This window comes from Protopterus annectens, chromosome 8.part1 (assembly GCF_019279795.1).
Source record: "Protopterus annectens isolate FY-2018-M chromosome 8.part1, PAN1.0, whole genome shotgun sequence".
In the NCBI taxonomy this organism is placed as follows: domain Eukaryota; kingdom Metazoa; phylum Chordata; order Ceratodontiformes; family Protopteridae; genus Protopterus; species Protopterus annectens.
Window position 1 is genome coordinate 445,647,116 of NC_056742.1, and position 21,374 is coordinate 445,668,489.

At 39.0% G+C, this 21,374-nt stretch overlaps 1 protein-coding gene across 2 annotated transcripts in view; it reads left to right on the forward strand.

Moving 5' to 3' along the window:
- The window catches only part of SLC6A2 (solute carrier family 6 member 2), a 1,697,790-nt gene that overhangs the window by 408,388 nt on the left and 1,268,028 nt on the right, over positions 1 to 21,374 (forward strand). For both annotated transcript variants that reach the window (XM_044082002.1, XM_044082003.1), the window contains exon 3: positions 16,262 to 16,393. In XM_044082002.1, the coding sequence (XP_043937937.1) occupies positions 16,262 to 16,393 (132 nt within the window). The remainder of the gene's footprint in view (positions 1 to 16,261; positions 16,394 to 21,374) is intronic.

Below are 21,374 nucleotides of genomic sequence, written 5' to 3' on the forward strand. Positions count from 1 at the left end.
TGATACACTAGCCTACCCAATTTCAATTCTAATCAACTGTTCCATAACAGAAGGCTATGTTTCCTTGATATGGAAAATATCCCACATCATTCCCCTCCACAAAGGCACTCCCTCCACTGACCTCTCCAATTACCACTCCATTGCTATCCTCTCCCCTCTCTCCAAGATACTTGAAAATGTATCAGCACCCAGGTCTCCAACTACCTCCTAGCTAATAATCTCCTCTCCAAAACCCAACATGGATTCAGGCCATATCACAGCTCTACCTCCATTCTGCTCTCCTCCACCAACACTATACTTCAGCATAAAAACAATGGCCTCTTCTCTACTGCCGTATTTCTAGATCTCTCAAAGGCCTTTGACATGGTATCTCATGAGCTACTACTCTCTACTCTCCCCAACCTCTCCTTCTCACAATCAGCCTGCAACTGGTTCCACAACAATCTACATGGATGCCAACAATCAGTAATCTGGGACGATAACCTATCACCTCGCCTCCCAGTTACTCTTGGAGTTCCCCAAGGGTATATCCTTGGCCCTCTGCTATTCTCACTTTTCACTAACAACCTACATACTGCCACCACACAAGCATCTCTTATACAGTATGCAGATGACTCTACTCTCATCTGATCTGCCCCCACTCTACTAGAACTACAACAAATCACACAGGAATCATTCTCTTCTGTAGAAAGCTGGCTGTCCAATGCTCAGCTCCTACTCAACCCAAGTAAGACAAAACTTCTCCTGTTCCAACCTTCCAAAGCCACCCAAAACAACCCCACTTCAGCATTCTTGCCAAAGACAGTACCATCATCTCTCCATCAGAACACACACAATTACTCAATGTGGAAATAGACAACAAACTTAGATTTGACATTCACATATCTCTCATAATAAAAAAGGTTTACAAGAAATTTGGTGCATTATATCGAAGCCACCAATTCCTAACCAAGGCGGCTAGACTCTCCATAGCCAATTCCCAGCTAATCTCCACCCTACTCTCTGCATCCCCCATACGTACCAACCTTAAACAGACAGACCTACACAAGCTGGATGCTTGTTACAACAAAATTGCTAAATTTGCCACTGGAACCTCCTACCACAGCCAACATTGTATCTCCCTTAAAGAACTAAAGTGGCTAGAACTCCCACAACTCCTTCACTTTAATCAACTCACCCTCGCTTATAAACTTATTAACCACCCCTTAACATTCCTTCCCTTCAAACCCTTCTCCAACCCTATCACCCCACTAGGCCCCTAAGATCAAGCAACAAAAATCAGCTCACTGTTATCAAACCCAAAAACTCAGCAGGAGAAGCCATATTTTCATGTAAAAGGTCTAAACTTTGGAACAATCTTCTACCCTCTATAACTACTCTTCCTTCCAGCAGCCTTTTCAAGACTGCGCTCAAATTCAACTTACATTTGCACTGGCTTTGTCCTTGTTCTAATCCAGACTAACACTCCCACCCTTACCCCCCACGCCTAGACTCTTAACCCAACTATACTACCGCCACTACTAACCACAGTCAGAATTAGCTAGTTGCCTTTACATGCTTTAACATCTTGTCTGACAACTTTGTTACTAATATTATAAATGATAAGAAACTAGCTTAACTTGCAGCATTTACTGTATATACTGTTGATAATCAATATATTGTTATTGTATTAAAGCCAACAACCTGTAATGTTGTTTACTATTGCTGCAACTTTGTATCTCTATTTATCATGTACATGATGTGGAGCTATTCTCCCCGGGCATCTGCTGAAAAAGGACCTGCGTCCAGTTGGAATTTCCCGGTAAACAAATGTAAATAAATAAATAAATAAATAAATAAAAATAAATAAAGCATTATCATGGACACTACTCATCCACAACACAAACTGTTTATGCTGCTGTCAGGAAGGCGTTATAAGAGCATGGCAGCCAGAACAACCAGGCTGAAAGACAGTTTTATACCTGAAGTTATTAGACTGTTAAATAAAACTCCTCACATGCTACCTCTTCCTCCACTATTGTAGGTTGGTTTGCATTTGGAGGGAAATGAGCTTTTTTGCACAAATGTGCTCTTTTGCACAGTTTACTCATATTGGTATTTATGTTACTGTGTTTTTGTTATCCCAGATTACTTCTTGATAATTGTCATGTCTTTATATGTTGCTGCAGGATTTGCAGAATAAGAATTTCATTGTACTTTGAAATGCTGTCTCTAGTACATATGACAGTAAAGTTGAATTGAATTAAAACACATTTCCTTGACAATGCAGATTTCAGACTTCTTCAGGAATAAGAATGCTTTGTGACTGTCTGATGTGCTGTTCAGACTTTCAGAATTCATGAGTGACACTCATTTCATTTGTTTGTGTTTTTACTGTTGCTGCTTCTACAAGTGTCATAGTAGTAGTCCATATGATCAGCATGTGCACCAAGCACACAGTGTACTGCACCAAGAACACTAGTACTAGTCCATATGATCAGCATGTGCACCAAGCACATAGTGTACTGCACCAAGATCACTAGTACTAGTCCATATGATCAGCATGTGCACCAAACACACAGTGTACTGCACCAAGAATGCTAGCACTAGTCCATATGATCAGCATGTGCACCAAGCACATAGTGTACTGCACCAAGAACACTAGTAGTAGTCCGTATAATCAGCAGGTGCACCAAGCACATAGTGTACTGCACCAAGAACACTAGTACTAGTCCATATGATCAGCATGTGCACCAAGCACACAGTGTACTGCACCAAGAACACTAGTACTAGTCCATATGATCAGCATGTGCACCAAGCACACAGTGTACTGCACCAAGAACACTAGTACTAGTCCATATGATCAGCATGTGCACCAAGCACACAGTGCACTGCACCAAGAACACTAGTACTAGTCCATATGATCAGCATGTGCACCAAGCACACAGTGTACTGCACCAAGAACACTAGTACTAGTCCATATGATCAGCATGTGCACCAAGCACATAGTGTACTGCACCAAGAACACTAGTACTAGTCCATATGATCAGCATGTGCACCAAGCACACAGTGCACTGCACCAAGAACACTAGTACTAGTCCATATGATCAGCATGTGCACCAAGCACACAGTGTACTGCACCAAGAACACTAGTACTAGTCCATATGATCAGCATGTGCACCAAGCACATAGTGTACTGCACCAAGAACACTAGTACTAGTCCATATGATCAGCATGTGCACCAAGCACATAGTGTACTGCACCAAGAACACTAGTACTAGTCCATATGATCAGCATGTGCACCAAGCACATAGTATACTGCACCAAGAACACTAGTACTAGTCCATATGATCAGCATGTTCACCAAGCACATAGTGTACTGCACCAAGCACCATATAGTGCTAGGCCTTATAATCAATATCGGCAACAAGCTGCACAGTCCCTGTGGATCACACACTGTGTACTGCACCAAGCACCATAAAGTTCTAGGCCACATAATCAGAATCAACAACCAGTGCACAGTTTGTGTGGATCGAAACTTATGTACTGCACCAAGAACACTAGTACTAGACCGTATAATCAGCAGATGCAACAAGCACACAGTGTACTGCACCAAGTACCATATAGTTCTAGGCCTTATAATCAATATCAGCAACAAGCTGCACAGTCCCTGTGGATCACACACTGTGTACTGCACCAAGCACCATATAGTTCTAGGCCTTATAATCAATATCAGCAACAAGCTGCACAGTCCCTGTGGATCACACACTGTGTACTGCACCAAGCACCATATAGTTCTAGGCCATATAATCAGAATCAACAACCAGTGCACAGTTTGTGTGGATCAAAAATTGTGTACTGCACCAAGAACACTAGTACTAGTCCATATAATTAGCAGGTGCAACAAGCACACAGTGTACTGCACCAAGTACCATATAGTTCGAGTCTGTATAATCAGAATCGGCAACAAGTGCACAGTATCTGTCGATTGTACATTGTGTAGTGCACTAACCACCATAGTACTAGTCTGTATGATCAAAATGTGCAATAAGAGCATAGTGCCTGTGGGTCTACATTATGTATCTCACCAGGCTAATGGTAATGTTAATATTATATTGATGTTAATAATTTTGATATCTTCAGCTATCTCCCTCACCCACAGTCCTAAGTCTTCCTAAACCCTCTTCTGATGATAAGCGGGTGATCCATCCAGATGGAGTTCATTAAGGAGAAGCCATCATTCTCTGTATTCCCTATTCAGGGAATGAAGAGGCGCAACAAGTGAGCATTTTCTAAATGTACATGCATCAGCAGCTCTTTTTCTATCGCACTACACAAAGCTGCTACAATTAACTATTGTGAGATGCATCTACACAACTTTTTTTTTCTCAATTTTTTTTTTATTTTTCAAATACATTTGAATGAATTCCATAGTATTTATGCCTAACATCTTAAATAACTATGTACACTATTTACATTAGCCTGACACTATACCATATCTTAATGTATACAGTTACTTTATAAGTATGTTCAATCCATTATCAGAGTGTCTGATTAATTATTGTATAGTGTCAATCAACGATAAGACTTTTCCGCAAGGGTTGTTAATAAATGGCTTTTGGATGAATTCTTAGTTCTTTAATTTTAATTTCCAATAATGCTGTGGCCTGTAGGCTGTAGAAGTCTACCAAAGTTGGTATTGTGTTTGTATTCCATCTTCTTGTTATACATTTTCTTGAAATTGTAAGTATAGTCCATACAAGATCCATGTTTGACCTATTCATATGAGGACCTTCACTCACATTAAATAATACAAGAGCTTTAGTTAAATAAAATGATTTATTAAATAAAGCTTGTAGAAAGTTATTAATACTATTCCAAAATGGCTTACTTTTAACACAGTCAAAGAAAATGTGGTTCAAATCTGCATTGTGTACTTGCTCATATCTCCAACATACTCCTTTTATAGAAGAACTAATTTTACTGATTCTGTCTGGGGTTAAGAATGCTCTGTGCAAGCATTTCCAATTAATGTAAAGGATGTATATTTTATCAATAATATGATATTTGTTTTAAACTACAGACCGTTTGAGTATCAGTGATAATCTGAAAGGAGATGCTAGTTTAACTGTAGCCCAGTGTCATTCGAAACATGCAGTTTAGTCCCGGCATGTTGCTGTACGCCCGTGACAAAAACTAAAACTAAATAAGCTTCATTATGCTTAACTGCATAAAAAGGCATTAACACTGCATGTTGTCTTTAACTGTACTTAAGAAAATAATATACCAGCTTGTGCTAACATTGTATGTACAGATGGTGCCATATTAAAATGCCACACACAGCTGTGCTCCCAGGAATCACAGCGGCATAGCTGAAGTGCAGGCAATGCCTTGTTCTAAGCTCACTGCTAAGGATTACGTTATGTCATTGTTATGTGCACACGTGCAGTGCAGTACGTCTGTGTGTTTCATCATTTATATACATACGTTTAGTTTGCATGGCATTACTTACTTTAAGCACCCCACAAAATGAGCAGTAGCAAACCACCAATGCTTGCTCTTCAGGGATGGTCTCCTTCTTAAAAACACATACATTTTTTTAACCTTATTTAAAAAAGTACATCAAAACTGAATGTCATACTAAAAAAAGGTTCAAAGTCCAGTGAATCTTCCAGGGGAACTGTTGCTCCCCTGAACCCCCTGCCAAATGATAAAACATTTATGAAAATAAAAATAAAAGCAAGAAATATAATGTTAATACAATATGAAGACATTAATGATGGTGTTACGACTTTTCTATTTTTTTTTGTTTAACTTGGGGGGGGGGAGTAATTTTTGCTTTACATTGTATATCTTCAGTGTTCTTTTTCTTTCTCCATTGTGTGAATGAATACAGGGTTGGGGGTGGATGGGCTGCAGGGGTTGATCAGCCCCCTTGCTAGATGTGGGCATATAATATAGTAACCAGCAGAAACAGTAAGAATTATTTTCCTCATAGGTTGGTAGGTTTACACTAGGCTAATGACTACCAGGGTCTTTAGAAGCCTAGCCATGCAACCCAACCCAGTTTTGTTCCAGACATCCTTGGATGCATTTATGGTGGGGTATGTTAGTAAAGAGGTAGCTAAGGGTTATGTGTGTGTGTGTGTGTGTGTGTGTGTCTGCGTGTGTGTGTGTGTGTGTGTGTCTGCGTGTGTGTGTGTGTGTGTGTGTGGTGGTATTTTAGTTGGGGATTAATTTACTTACTGTTGATCTCTGTCCATCAGAGACATGGGAGCCAGACTGAGGATGAATGTGCACTTTCCCACCCACTGATCAAGATTTCTTTTGAATAGGGTTTGGGATGAACTCTGCTTCATGCAGATGGGGAGCTTATTTCATAGCCTTAAGGTGATCTGTGTAGGGCAGGGTATTCATGCCCTAGATCCCTAGATTCTTTTGGTAAAGAACCTTTGAGGGCATTCCAGTGCCTAGTTAGGTACATGCCAAAGGGGTCATTGTACTTAATGATGAGTCTGATAAGGGCTGCGCGGAGTAGTACTATTACTTCCTTGCACCTGGATGCCACACCCTTAAAGGGGTCATTGTACTTAATGATGGGTCTGATAAGGGCTGCGCGGAGTAGTACTATTACTTCCTTGCACCTGGATGCCATACCCTTAAAGGGGTCATTGTACTTAATGATGGGTCTGATAAGGGCTGTGCGGAGTAGTACTATTACTTCCTTGCACCTGGATGCCACACCCTTAAAGGGGTCATTGTACTTAATGATGGGTCTGATGAGGGCTGCGCGGAGTAGTACTATTCCTTCCTTGCACCTGGATGCCATACCCTTAAAGGGGTCATTGTACTTAATGATGAGTCTGATGAGGGCTGCACGGAGTAGTACTATTACTTCCTTGCACCTGGATGCCATACCCTTAAAGGGGTCATTGTACTTAATGATGAGTCTGATGAGGGCTGCACGAGTAGTACTATTACTTCCTTGCACCTGGATGCCATACCCTTAAAGGGTCATTGTACTTAATGATGAGTCTGATGAGGGCTGCACGGAGTAGTACTATTACTTCCTTGCACCTGGATGCCATACCCTTAAAGGGGTCATTGTACTTAATGATGAGTCTGATGAGGGCTGCACGGAGTAGTACTATTACTTCCTTGCACCTGGATGCCATACCCTTAAAGGGGTCATTGTACTTAATGATGAGTCTGATGAGGGCTGCACGGAGTAGTACTATTACTTCCTTGCACCTGGATGCCATACCCTTAAAGGGGTCATTGTACTTAATGATGAGTCTGATGAGGGCTGCACGGAGTAGTACTATTACTTCCTTGCACCTGGATGCCATACCCTTAAAGGGGTCATTGTACTTAATGATGGGTCTGATGAGGGCTGCGCGGAGTAGTACTATTCCTTCCTTGCACCTGGATGCCATACCCTTAAAGGGGTCATTGTACTTAATGATGAGTCTGATGAGGGCTGCACGGAGTAGTACTATTACTTCCTTGCACCTGGATGCCATACCCTTAAAGGGGTCATTGTACTTAATGATGAGTCTGATGAGGGCTGCACGGAGTAGTACTATTACTTCCTTGCACCTGGATGCCATACCCTTAAAGGGGTCATTGTACTTAATGATGAGTCTGATGAGGGCTGCACGGAGTAGTACTATTGCTTCCTTGCACCTGGATGCCATACCCTTAAAGGGGTCATTGTACTTAATGATGAGTCTGATGAGGGCTGCACGGAGTAGTACTATTACTTCCTTGCACCTGGATGCCATACCCTTGCTTATGACTTGGGTGACATACAGTAATTTTCATACTGTCTTGGCTACATGTTGGTCAAATGACTGATTGCTGTCTACATGTGTTCCCAGATCCCTAACTACGGTGTCAACTCTTAGGAGTGTTTTATCATTGAAGTAATTAGCTTGGGTGGATGATTTCCCAAATGGAACTGTAATGCATTTCTTTGCATTGAGATTTAATCCATGGCTTTAACACCGATCATTTGTTTGTGTTAGACCACCTTGTAGGATGTTGGTGTCATGGGGGGAATCTATGATAGCTCTCAATTTACAGTCATCTGTGAACACAGTGTGCCAAAGGCCTTTGACATTTGCCTTGACGTCTGAGAAACAGATGGCAAACAAGGAGCTGACCTAATACAGAACCCTGGGTACTCTTCTGGTGACTGGTCTCTTGGTAGAGGTGTCTCAATGAATCCTTGAGTCCTATCCGTGAGCAATCTGGCAATCCAGCAAGTTATGTAGGGATTTATGCCTCTTTCTGAGAGTTTGTCAACTTGAACATTTTGGCCAAGTCAAGGCAGGCAGTATGCACCATTTTCCCCTCATCCATAGCCATGCTGATCCTTTCTAGGAAGTCTACCAGCTTAAGTAGGCAAGACCATTCCTTAACAAAGCCAAACTGGGATGGGTGCAGTGTCTTTAGGTTGCCAATATCCTTGATCATTTCATTGATAATTTGTGCCATGGATTTGCATATTATACTTGGAAACAGATAGATCTGTACTTTCCGGGTCAGTTGATGGTCCACCCTTATAAAAATGGATGACTCTTGTGTCCCTTCATTCACATGGCATGTCACCTGTTTTGAGGCTGTAGTTGAACAATGTCTCAAGTGGTCCTGCTAGGTCATGTTTTAGGCTGTTTAGGAGGCAACTGAGGATATTGTTGGTGCCCATTGAAGCAGTGTTTTTGCCCTTACAGGTACCTCCAGGACCTGCTCCCTGTTGATAGTTGGGGGATATATTAGAAGGGTTTTCACATGGACTAGTGGGGGGGGGGAGTTAGATCTAAATTTATCAGCCAGTAGATTTGCTACCTCAACCTGGTTAGTGAAGGTTGTTCCATTTACTCCAGGTCTGCACTCTGCTGCGTATTACCTTTAAGGTTCCTGACATAGCTGAAGAAATCCTTGTGACTGTCCTTAGCCCTGGAGGCTATCCAGTCCTCATATTTGGCTGGAGTACTTTCTGTGGCTTTAAACCAAGCCTCAGTAACAGCACAGATGTCTACATTCTCCAGAGAGAGAACTTGTATAGTGTAGCATTTCTCGTTTAGGCTTCTAACATTGAGCGGTGACACATTAAGGTTTGCTTTGAATTTTTTTTTTTTTTGCTGTGTTGGTAGTTTTGTCATTCAGACATTGCCTGAGAAAGCTGTAAGGGATGGAAAAGGTTTTAGCCAATATCCCAGGGGGTTAGGTGCAGACCACCCATGGGAAAGCAAAGGGGGCTGTTAACCATGTCCTCCCATATACTGGTAAATATTGGATTCCCTGGAGTGACACCGGAAACTCAGCCAATTATTAAAATCAGTCATTTTCTGTCAATACCGTGGTATCATCCTTGGTGAAGGTAGAATGCTGCTCAGTGCGAGGTACATACCTGCCTGTGACACATATTCTGTTAAATTTTAGAAAATAAAATATTACTGAGGTAAATGTTTCTTACCATTTCTATGACAAGACACCAGATGCATTATTTATAACTAAGAGGTTGAATTTAAATGGATGTCAGTCAGCCAGAGACAGTCATGGCACAACAGACCTATACCTACAGAAAATGGTATGGGGTATTTAAACTAATTTATGCCCATTGCATACTGTATACAGAAAGCAGCGACCCATGCCAAGCCACCTGAGGTGAAACCTAAGAATTATTGGGTTACAGGGCTGTGTAGCATGTACTACTTATGGCTGTGTTTGACATGCATGCACTCTATGGTCATATCGTTGGCATGACAGTCATGACCTGTGAAGACATATGATAGCCATATTCCCAGGTGTATCATGACACCTGTACAATATAAATTATTCGGATACTACTAATGAGCATGTGTCTTGGCCAGGAAGGTAGACAGTGTATCGGCCATAAGCACAGCAGAAGCAAGACTATTGTCCAGCACAGATACGTTTGACACTCTATAATGTGAGCATAACATTTATTTTCATGCTATTTTATAAATGGACAGCTTTGTATAAATGTATGCAAAGTCCAAGATTGCTGCATCTCAGAGAATTCCTTTTACTTTGACATACAATGACCTTGGTGTTAGTACATAAGAATAGCAGTAGTATGGAGGGGTGTATAAGAAGCCCCCTTGCCTTCCTTACTCATATGTGCTAGCTCTGACCCTAAGAGTACCTCTGCACTAACCTAACCATACACATTACTTTACTAAAAACCCTTTCCCTAACAGAAACACACTATTCAGATGATGCTCAATATGGGTTTTATAAGTGGGATTTACTGATAGTGGAAGAGATGTTGTCACTGTTTTCTGATCTTTCATTCTGCCTGTCATTCATTCATGTTTTTTGCTCTTTTGTGGTTACTTATTTGTATTCCTCACATTAGTATATTCTAGTAAAGATGACATAATCAAATATATACATATACACACATATATGTCGTTGTTTGTCTTTCGGCTTTTCCCGGTTAGGGGTCGCCACAGCGGAACTCCGGTCCGCTTATGATTGGCAGTAGATTTTCATGAAAGCCGAGGTGCCAGCTCGATGTCCAACCTTCAATGAAGGCATGCCCATTTACGCATGTCTTTCAAATGCCACCCAACTGTGGGGAGGACATGCAGACTCCACACAGAAGGCACTCCCCACACTCCAGCCGAGAACTGAACAGGAGAACCTCTTGCTGTGAGGCAACAACGCTACTGCTCCACCACCGCGGCATATATACACACATATATGATAATGTTATTCTTCATTATTATAAGTTGGAAGTTGCATGTGTTGAGCATGTTTCTCTGTGCATGTGTAGTGTGGTGTCAACTTCAGTGTTTTCAACCATATGCAAAGGACCCCTTAAGGACATCAAGTGTTTCACCTATATGGGTTGTGAATGTTCATGACTGTTCTTTACTGTGTAAGCCTTTATGGATTCAGGCCAATAAAGCCAAACTACACTATTTGTGGACATGCATGTTTTGGCCTTTTTATTGACCTCATAGGCACAGCATAAGTGGATGGTTTGACTATACTTCAAAAACACAGGGTTTTTAAACCCAGCTGATGCCCACAATGATTAAGGTGCCTGCAAAATATCCCAATTAATATCCAAACCATCCAGCAAAAACTGGAAGGAAGAGCCAACCAAGCTAGAGTTTTCACTGTTTGATACATTATGCCCATTGGATATATGCAAACGACCCCTTAAGGACATCAAGTGTTTAATCTATGTGGTTTCTGAATATCCATGAAGTTTTTGCTTTTAAAATCTTTATAATTACATTCAACTCAATGAAGCCATATCTTACTAACTGTAGTCATGCAACTTTCAGCCTTTTTACTGAGCTAATCAGCACAGAATAAATGAAGATTTTGGTTATAATTTACAAACACAAGTTCTTTAAACCCAGTTGATGTCCATAAAGATTAAGGTGCCTGCAAAATATCCCAACCAACATTCAAGTCAAATGGTAAAAAGGTCACACAGACAAACCATTCAGTAAAAACTGCAAGAAAAACCCAGTCGAGGTAGCATTTTCACTGTGTGATACCTTAAGCTTCCTAAAATGGAGGAGCATGGGATATATGCAAATGACCACTGTAGCTTGCTGTTTTTTTCTTGCACTTTTTTCTTCATGGTTTGTCTGTGTGACCTTTTTACCCTTTGGTTTGTTTTTATACGTGTGTGTGTGTGTGTGTGTGTGTGTATCTATCTATATATATATATATATATATATATATATATATATATATATATATATATAAATATATATATATAGATACACACACACACACACACACACATATATACCTGTATATATCTATATATCTGTATCTATATCTATAATTCTATCTATCTATATATATATATATATATATATATATATATATATATATATATATATATATGGTTCCACTTCTAACCATCAAAATTTCAAAACATCGAAGTTCTGATCATCGAGACCAGAACATCGAACTTTGAAACATTGAAAGTTACAAGTGTAACCAAAAAAAAAAAAAAAAAGAAAAATAAATTTTAAAAATTGTATGCAGGGGGGCTTTGCCCCCTGCACCCCCCACTTTAATATTCCAACTCCAAGACCGCACTACAGTGGAGTAAAGGGAAATCTCCCATTTAGTACTATATGCAGAAGTGCTAAACGGGAGATTTTCCGTACCCTATCTGTAGTGCCGTCACACAGATGGTACATAGACACACACAGTATGCAGGGCACCTTGGTGTCCTGCAAAAACACAAACATTCTCCCACCTACACTTACCTTTTTCTTCCCCATCAAACCTTCGATGTTTTAAAACTTGATGTTCTTGTCTCTATGATCTGAACTTCGATGTTTTAAACGTTCGATGTTTTGACGGGGAACCATATATATATATATATATATATATACACACACACACACACACACACACACACACACACACACACACACACATATAATATTTGTAAGTGTATATGTATGTGTGTGTGTGTGTGTGTGTGTGTGTGTGTACATATATATGTATATATATATATATTTTTTTTTTTATGTGTGTATATTTATAAAATATAGTACTACAACAACAAAAATGCCAATAAACTGAACAAAAATAGCACTGAATATTCAGAAAACTTACCTAATGAAAAATGTTTTGCATAGTAATATTATTGAAGGCTAATAGTGAAACTTGACATTAAGTACTTAATATCACTGTGCACTCTCCCATTTAGTACTTTCAGCAAGAAAAAAAATTCTAAAACTGAATCCAGTGAAATGAATAGGAATGGGGGACTGGGAGGTGTCTGGTGTATAAGAAATGAAATATCTGGCATTGTCCGCTTTGGAAACCTGGGTCACGGCTCATAGCCACTCTGCTTGTTAGTGTTAGCAAATTTCAACTTTGAGATGGAAGTTTGGCCTCAAAGACTGGATGAGAGTGGAGAAGTATTTTATAAGATATTAGGTTTTACTGAGGGAAACGTATTCTTTGGGGAACAAGAGTTACAATTCTGTGTCAGCTAAGAAAAGTAGTGCTGGAACAGTTGTGTGTTGGAGACCTTAGAACTAGGGAAATGAAGACTCTGTTCTGAAAGTCTGTGGGTTATACCATCACCTGTAGTCTAACCTTATAGGTAAAGTTTATCAGTATAGTGTATTGGACATTTATCTGCAAAAGAATCAAAGTACACAGAAGCAATTTCCACATCGAATTAATGAATTTCAGTTACTTTTCCTGAAATAGAAAGGGGTGGGAGGTATGTAGGATGTACATAGAGAAGATCACTACCTGAACGCTGGCAGAACTAGCATGAAGAATATCAGAACAGGCTGCAGTATGTCACGGTTTTGCACGGCTCTTCAATGGTTGGATAATAAAACACTTAAAAAGTACGGGATTTCTCAATATAGTAAAAAGGAAACTGTTCAGAAAGGATGATATACTTCAGCGGGGTAATTTGGCTGCTCTTCTACTTAAATTGTTTTTTCATGAAATATGTGTAGGCATTATACAAAAAAAATCTCAATTGTTGTCTAATCAGGCAATGTGGTTTAATTGTACAGAAAGTTGTATAAAGTGTTTACAGAAACTTCTCTAAATTGTAGACTAGTTAAACAATGTGGGTTATGAATTGCACAGAAATGTCTTGAAAATGTTGCCCAATGAAGAATTAAGCATTGCATGTGATCAAAACTAAGAACATGAGTCAAAGAAAGCTTGACGATTTGAAAACTAATTTCTGAGTAAACATCTGTATGCATTATATGTATGCATGCATGTATTGTAGCATGCAAGATTTCAAACCTGCTCGCTCCACAGGCAAAAAGATTAATTGCCATTAATGTACGACTACACCCTATCCATTATTGTTCCCCTCTCACCAAAATATTACCAACTTCAGGCAAAATTCTTAGGTTTATCATTGTTTTCAACCCAAAAGAAAGTTGCTGCAAAAGTAATATTCTTTCTTAATATACTCACACTGAAGTTACAAAAAAACCCCAATACTGCCAATCCTGTCAGACATGTTATCAATATGCAGCTAATCATACTCCCTTTGCAGTGCTAACAGCTTCTAGCTTAATAGGCCACAATTCACCGTATCATCTTACAGAAGAGCATTTCGTAAACTTACCCCCTGCATGGAACAATTGGTCAGAGCAAAATGAGCTCATAGATGTTTTATTTTTTTATAAATTAAGTCAAAGCCTATCCAGCTCAGTAATACTATTGCAGCTGCTACAGGGATACTGAAGTGATACCCGGCGCAGTCCTAAATGTCATGTATTTCTTCTATATATGACCATCTATAAAAGCCAGCCAATTTATGTAGCTTGTAAATACCTAAATACATTCTGAAGATCTTTTCTCTGTTCTTCTCCCCCCCACCGCCCTCTCTCTTTGTAAATATCGGCTATTTAAGTACAATGTAGCACGCTCTCACACTCTCCTTCTGCATACTTAATTCTATCCTTTCACTTTTCATCATTTATTCGCCCTCAATAATTTGTTTCCTCTCACCAGCTGACCAAACTATCATTTAGGGTGATGCAGTGGTGCAGCGGTTAGCATTGTCACCTCACAGCAAGAGGTTCTCCGGTTCAAATATTGGCTGGGTGCCTTCTGTGTGGCATCTGCATGTCCTCCCTGGATTTGTATGGGTTTCTTCTGGATGCTCCGGTTTCTTCCCATATTCCAAAGACATGTATCTGGAGTCTTCCTCCCCTGGCCTCTGCTGAAAATAGGCTCTGTTCCAGTTGGACTTTCCCCATAAACAAATGTTAAATATATAAAATAAATAAATTCATGCATTAGATAATGTTACTTCCTGTCTCTGTTCAACACTTAATTTTCTTCTCTTGAGTGCTTTATCATAAACACTCTCTTGCTAACTAATTCCTCTCATTTGCTGACCTATTTCACTACTTTTATCATACAAACTTGTTCAGTTTCTTTCCCACTACTACTGTACGACGTATGCAGCCTCGCTGTTTATATAAACATGCATTAATCTCTGCTGTCAGTTGTATGTTAAAAAGTATGACGTTGTGTCTCTGCCTTTGGTCCATTAATATGTTCTGTCTCTATTCTAATTTCAATGTATGTCTTTAATGTGTCTAATTGCAATGTTTCTGCCTCATGGCCTTCAGTATATGTAACTGAAATGTCTCTGCAGGTCTGGGAAGTGGCTGAAAACAGTCCTCACTTAGTTAAACAAAATAAATAAAAATAAATAAATAGATGACATGGCTTCAGATGATAGACTGCAACATTTGTAGTAAACAGCTGCAGAACATGCAGTAAAGTACGTTTTGTATAGAATAGATTTGCACTTTCTGTTGTTCTACAATTTAAGACATATAGATTCAGTGATAAACTGATAAACTGTAGTACTAATTGAAAATAATGATCGCAGAGATCCTAATTCAGGGCTAGTTTGCTGATTAGAAATGAACAACTAAACCACACTTCAGACACCTGATATCAGCCTGGTCTCAGCTCACTTTTCAGTTAAAATTAAGTGGTTAAGATATAATCCAGCTCTTATTTAATGGGACAATGTACCTGATATTTAAACTGGATGTTATTAATCAAGCAAAGCTAAATATTAAATTCATTTTTAAATTTTGAATAGTAGAATGAACTGTTTTAATGAAGTGAAACAAACTGAGGAGTTTGACGTGTAATAGAAACCTACAGTTTTTCTCTTGGTTAACTGCTTAATTTCTAAATGTATCTTTCTTTGTAACTGTAGCAAACAAAATATTCATATAACAAACATTAGCGACTGATTCCAGACCATTAGAAAGGTTTATAGCTGAAGCCTTCAAGAGCTAATCAGTATCACATTTTGCAGAAAACATGTTAAAACTCTTGAATTCAGGGTTACTTTTCGTTTTTTAGATTACAAGTTATTTATATGTCTTCCTCTACAACATACATATTGTTTCCCGGGATCTACCAATATAGTTGGATTTTCCTGAGATAAAATGTGTGTGAAAGCTTGAATAGTTACAGCTTAGATGTAAACATTTCCATTGGATTGTCTTTTGGTAGCAGTTTCGCACTCTTTCCTATAGCTTAAAATGTTGAATGCACAGAAGCGGCTTTCACTAAATGTTGCTGTATAGCTAATGGCAGAAGAAGAAGTTCATTGCTGTTATACATTTAAACAGAATGTGTTTAAACATTAATCAATATTTAACACATACAAAGTTCTAAAGTTGAAATGATTGAAAAAAAGAAAGTCACTGTAAAGCTTCCTTATTATTATTATTTTTGCTTTTAGGTGCCTTTATTATACCATATACACTTTTCTTATTAATTGCTGGGATGCCTTTATTCTACATGGAATTGGCTCTGGGACAGTACAACAGGGAAGGTGCTGCTACTGTATGGAAAATCTGTCCGATATTCAAAGGTAAGATGAATGTAACAGTTCATTTTATTAACTGACATGCTTCGAGAAAGGTTTATGGACATTTCCATTTTGAAACCACATTTTCAAAGCAAAACATTACAAGATCAAGTACACATTAAATGCTTTCACAAAAATACTTACTCACACATTATTATATGTAGTTATTTTGATGTATTGTTTTTTTAAAATGGAGATTTAATTTGTTGCTGGGAAATGAACTGCTGAAACCAAGACAATTATATATCTGAGTATACGCAAAATAATTGTCTTACCTTTCAATGTGCCATGGAAGAATAAAGATAGCCTAATGAAAACCTCACTCGTTGAAAGTCCTGAATGAGCTTTACCGTGGGTCGAATGGTGGGGCAAGTTACCATTTTCACGTTCCTTCATCTTGCTGTACCTGTAGAAGAGTATGTAACATGGGTTTGGGTGGGGAAGGGGTGCAGAACATTATCTTGTTCAAAAGTTTTGCAAAGCTGGGACCTGATAAATATATTGTGATCATTCATCGTTCGAGTCACTGTCAGTTGATAGCTTGCACTGGAAATAGGTGGAGTCAAAGAAGAATGCTCGAGTCTCAAAACAGGGTGTGTGTAGACTACAGAACCTATGTGTGACTGAGCCAAGTTTGGAAATAAAGAATATAAGGAAAGATGATTATAGAATGCAAAAGTCATCAAAGAAAGAAGGAAGGAATGCAGGAAAAAGTGAGAGAATTGACATACCAGGTCGAGAAGGAATACTGGATGGCTAACAAAGAGGATAAGAGAGCAGTCACAACAAAGAACATAGGTTTGTATAGGTTCAAAGGTGCTTAGGTTAGTACTAGGGTAACTGCCGTTGTGGTCCATTTTAAGGGTAACCAATTATCCATTTATGTGCTTAAAGTTGACCTTTCCCACTGGATTTTAGATTCACCTAACCCTTTCTAAGATCTATATTCATGTATTGCTGCAGTGATAATTACTAGATTAAAACACAGATATTCAGAGGGGATGCATGTGTTAGGATAAAGCATTTAGGAGCTGCCTTTGTCCAGCAGTAGTAAAGGGAGAGTTCTGGGATAAATTTCTTATTTTCCCTCCATTGATCCAAACTTGAACGTGGTCAGGGATGAAATTTGTTTTATGTGGCAGGGAAGTCTGTTCCAGAGTAGCACTAGCCTCTGTGAGATATGTCTGTCTCTCCAGACCATTCTGTAAATTTTCCAGAAGAGGTTTAGGACCCTGAATCAAGTTTTTCTGATAGCATTTGTATTGCAGATGTGAAGTAAGTCCATCAGTAATGGGTCAGAAGAAGCCTGGCATACAAGACACGACTCATGTCTTAGCTGTTTGTAAGCAGCCTAGTATAGTGACAGGCTTTGAGACTGTCTATGTAAGATAGTGACAGGCTTTGAGACTGTCCATGTAAGATAGTGACAGGCTTTGAGACTGTCCATGTAAGACATATTGCTTAGGTTTTGCATACTGTTTGTAAAGTATCTCTACAGGCATTCCATCTGTTCATGTGTCTAGACAGATACATGCCAAAAGGGGCATTATACTCAATGATTGGCCTAATTAGGGCTGAGCAAAGGGGTACAGTGACATCCCTGGATATAGATGTAACCCCCTTGTTTATAAGCTGCACAATAGAGAAGGACTTCCATACCACAGTAGAAACATATTAGTCAAAGGTTAAGTCACTGTCCCATAAGTTCCCAAATCCTGAACTACTGTGTTGTCTGTTAGGTGTGTGTTGTCAATGTGATAGTTCCTCAACGGAGCTGAGTCTCCAGAGAAGATGGTAATGTGTTTTTTGGGATTTAGCTTTAGTCTATGAGTCTGACACCAGTTATTTGTTTGGGTCAAGCTTTCCTGTAGAATGGCTGAGTCTTTTGTGTATTGGCTCAATGCTCCTAACTTGCAGTCATCTGCAGACGTAGTTAGCCAGAACCTTTTGGTACTGACTTTTACTTCTCAGACATAGACACTGAACAGATGAGGTCCCAGCACCAAACCCTGAGGTGCTCCACTGGTGACTGCTTTTTTGTGGGGATAGCATCCCTATTTTGATCTCCTACATCCTATCTGTGAGTCAGTTGACAAATGAGCAAGTGATGAAGGGGTTTATTGCTACCAACCCAGATTCAGATCAGGATGCAGCCCAACCAACCTGATGTTTGCAGTGAGACAGCTTGTGGAGCAAAAGCTAGAGATGAGGAAAGAGTTGTGGAAGGCAATGCTGCGAGCATGGAAATTTCTGGATACCATGCAACAAAGTGCTATCAGGTTGATGCAATCCTGAGGAAAGACACCGTGAGGGTGTGAACAGTTAGAATATGAAATGCACTTAAACAGCAGACTAGATTGCCTTGTTTTTCCTCTTTTTGCTGTTAAGCAAATGTAATGTAGTAATTTGATTTGCATTCTTTTATTTATGCATTTATTTATTGGTCAATTTATTTAATTATTTATTTTGTTGTTTATGGACTTCTTGCCTGTAATTTGCCAGCACTGTTAAGTTCTAATGTTGCACTTCTGACGAGCAGTGGGAACAAGGGCAAATTATGAATATATTAGAGGTAGATTTTGATAATGTACAAGACTGATCAATAAAGAAGGGGCATATAAGTTGGACAACAACAAGATCAAAACTGTAAACATTAATTCTACTTCTGACCTTAATAATTTGATACCAATAGGTATGCATACTAATGACTAAACACCTGAATTAACTAAACATCCATTTATTTTTTAATATGAAGTTTTCTCAGATTAGGAAAAATGCTTTTGAATGCATTACTTACATGCATAAGATGCAAGTAGAAATGCATGAAAAATACACAGCAAGAAATTCATCAGATTAGTTTTTAAGAAGTGCTCTCCCCAGTTTAGAATTTTAAAATTAGTGGTCAAACGTACTGGCACTGCTTCCAGAGAAGAGACAGTTTTGTTAGTATAGTATTAAAATGCTCTAATTGCTTTTTCACAGACATTATCTCATTTAAATGAAGTATGTACAGTGAGCAGTTGCAGGACAGATTTTACCTGAAAGTGAAAGGCTGTTATATATTAGCTAATGTAATATTTGTGAATTAGTGATGTGTATCTACTTTACAACATGTCACTGTGACATTTTCTCATTTTATCCGTTCACCATGTTCAGCAGATGTTATATATCGTTTCTCGTCTCTTCATCTACTTTTTAGTTATAAGTGTTTAATGTTTGCTATCCAAGTTGGATGCTAGGCTCAAAATATCTGTTTCTGGAGGGTGATGCATGAAAACAGAAAAGAGAATATGGACCAATATATGATGAGATAAGCATTCGTATGCAGGGGAGCAATGAGCCAAGATGGACGCCTTTCACTACAACCCTCTAACATACCAAACATGGAACTCATATTCGAGCAATAAGAAAGAAATAATTCAGATTGTATTCGCTAACAAGCCAAACTTATTCCGAAAAATGACCAATTGGGTTAAGTTAACAAATTCTTCTAAAGGTTAAAAAAATCACGGTAATTCAGTCCTTAGTTAAATATATAAAATTTAGCAAGTAGCAGTTCAATCAAGCGATCTCATTTTAGATTGAACCCTGCTAGACTCTCTTCTTGCTGAACTTTTCATAGGTTCGTAGCTTCGTAGGTACCTACTAGGCTATAGATCTTTAGAAGCCTAGACTTGCATTCCCATGAAGCTTTTAGTCTTTGTGATTAAATACGAGCGACCCAGAGCTGGACAGAACATTTACATGTTACCTGAATCCATACAGGAGAAGGATGCTAAACCTGGGGTAAATTTGTGGTTTCCCATCCATTTGTCGGGATTACATTTTGAATAGAGTAAGAGAAGCGCTTTATGAGGGAAGGAGGACAAGGGTCCAAAGAATTGTCTCTGCCGTACAGATCTGTGCCTCCAACATGATCGCTTTATGTTGCAGAAGCAATCTCTTGAGTGGGTCTTTATTCCATCACTGGATTTGCTGATGTATAGTAGATCAAAGAGGATAGGGTCTGTTGAGGCATTGTACGAGAGGCAGAGATCCCAGTTCAGTAGCCAGTGTGATATTGAGAAGAGGAACAAGGCTTTGAGATGGTCAGTGTAAGTTTTATGATTTACTCCCTTGATTTTCTTGATGAGAACGTGTTGTAGTCATTCAAGTTGTGTTAAGTGTTTGGACAGGTACCTATCAAAGCAGCATTATACTCAATGATCGACCTAATAAGTGCTGAATACAGTAGAATAGTCATTTCTTTGGATATGGATGCTATACTCTTAATAATACTTTGCACAATGAAAACGGACTTTCTTACAATACTGGATAAAGGGCGCTCGAAGGGCAGTTCAGTGTCCACATAGGTTCCTAGGTCCGTAACTACCAAATCAATTTTCAATTGTGTGTTGTCAATGTGATAGCTACATGGGATTCCACGCTTGGCAAAGGAGACTATTTTATTTATATATATATATATATATATATATATATATATATATATATATATATATATATATATATATATTTTTTTTTTTTTGTATTTAGTTTTAGTCCATGGTTATGGCACCAGCTATTTGTTTAGGAAAGATCCCCTTGAAGGATCTTAGTTTCCTGTGCAGAGTTTATGATGGCACCAGTTTACAGTCATTGGCAAACTTCATCAGCCACAAATCCTTTACATTAGTGTTGCGCTCCAAGAAGTAAATGCCAAAGAGGAGTGGCCCAAGCACTGGACCCTGGGTGCACCACTAGTGACAGGGCTTTTGGAAGAGGTACAGACACTTACACTAATTCCCTGGGTTTTATGCGTGAGCTGATTTGCTATCCAGTGAGTTACATAGGGATTAACATTTAGCTGTGAGGGTTCATCAACAATATTTGAATGTGGGATGGTATGGAATGTCTTTGTCAGGCTAGATATGCAATGTCTACTGATTTTCCCTCATCTATTACTTCAGTAACCTTCTCAAAGAAGCTGACCAGGTTAAGCAGGCAG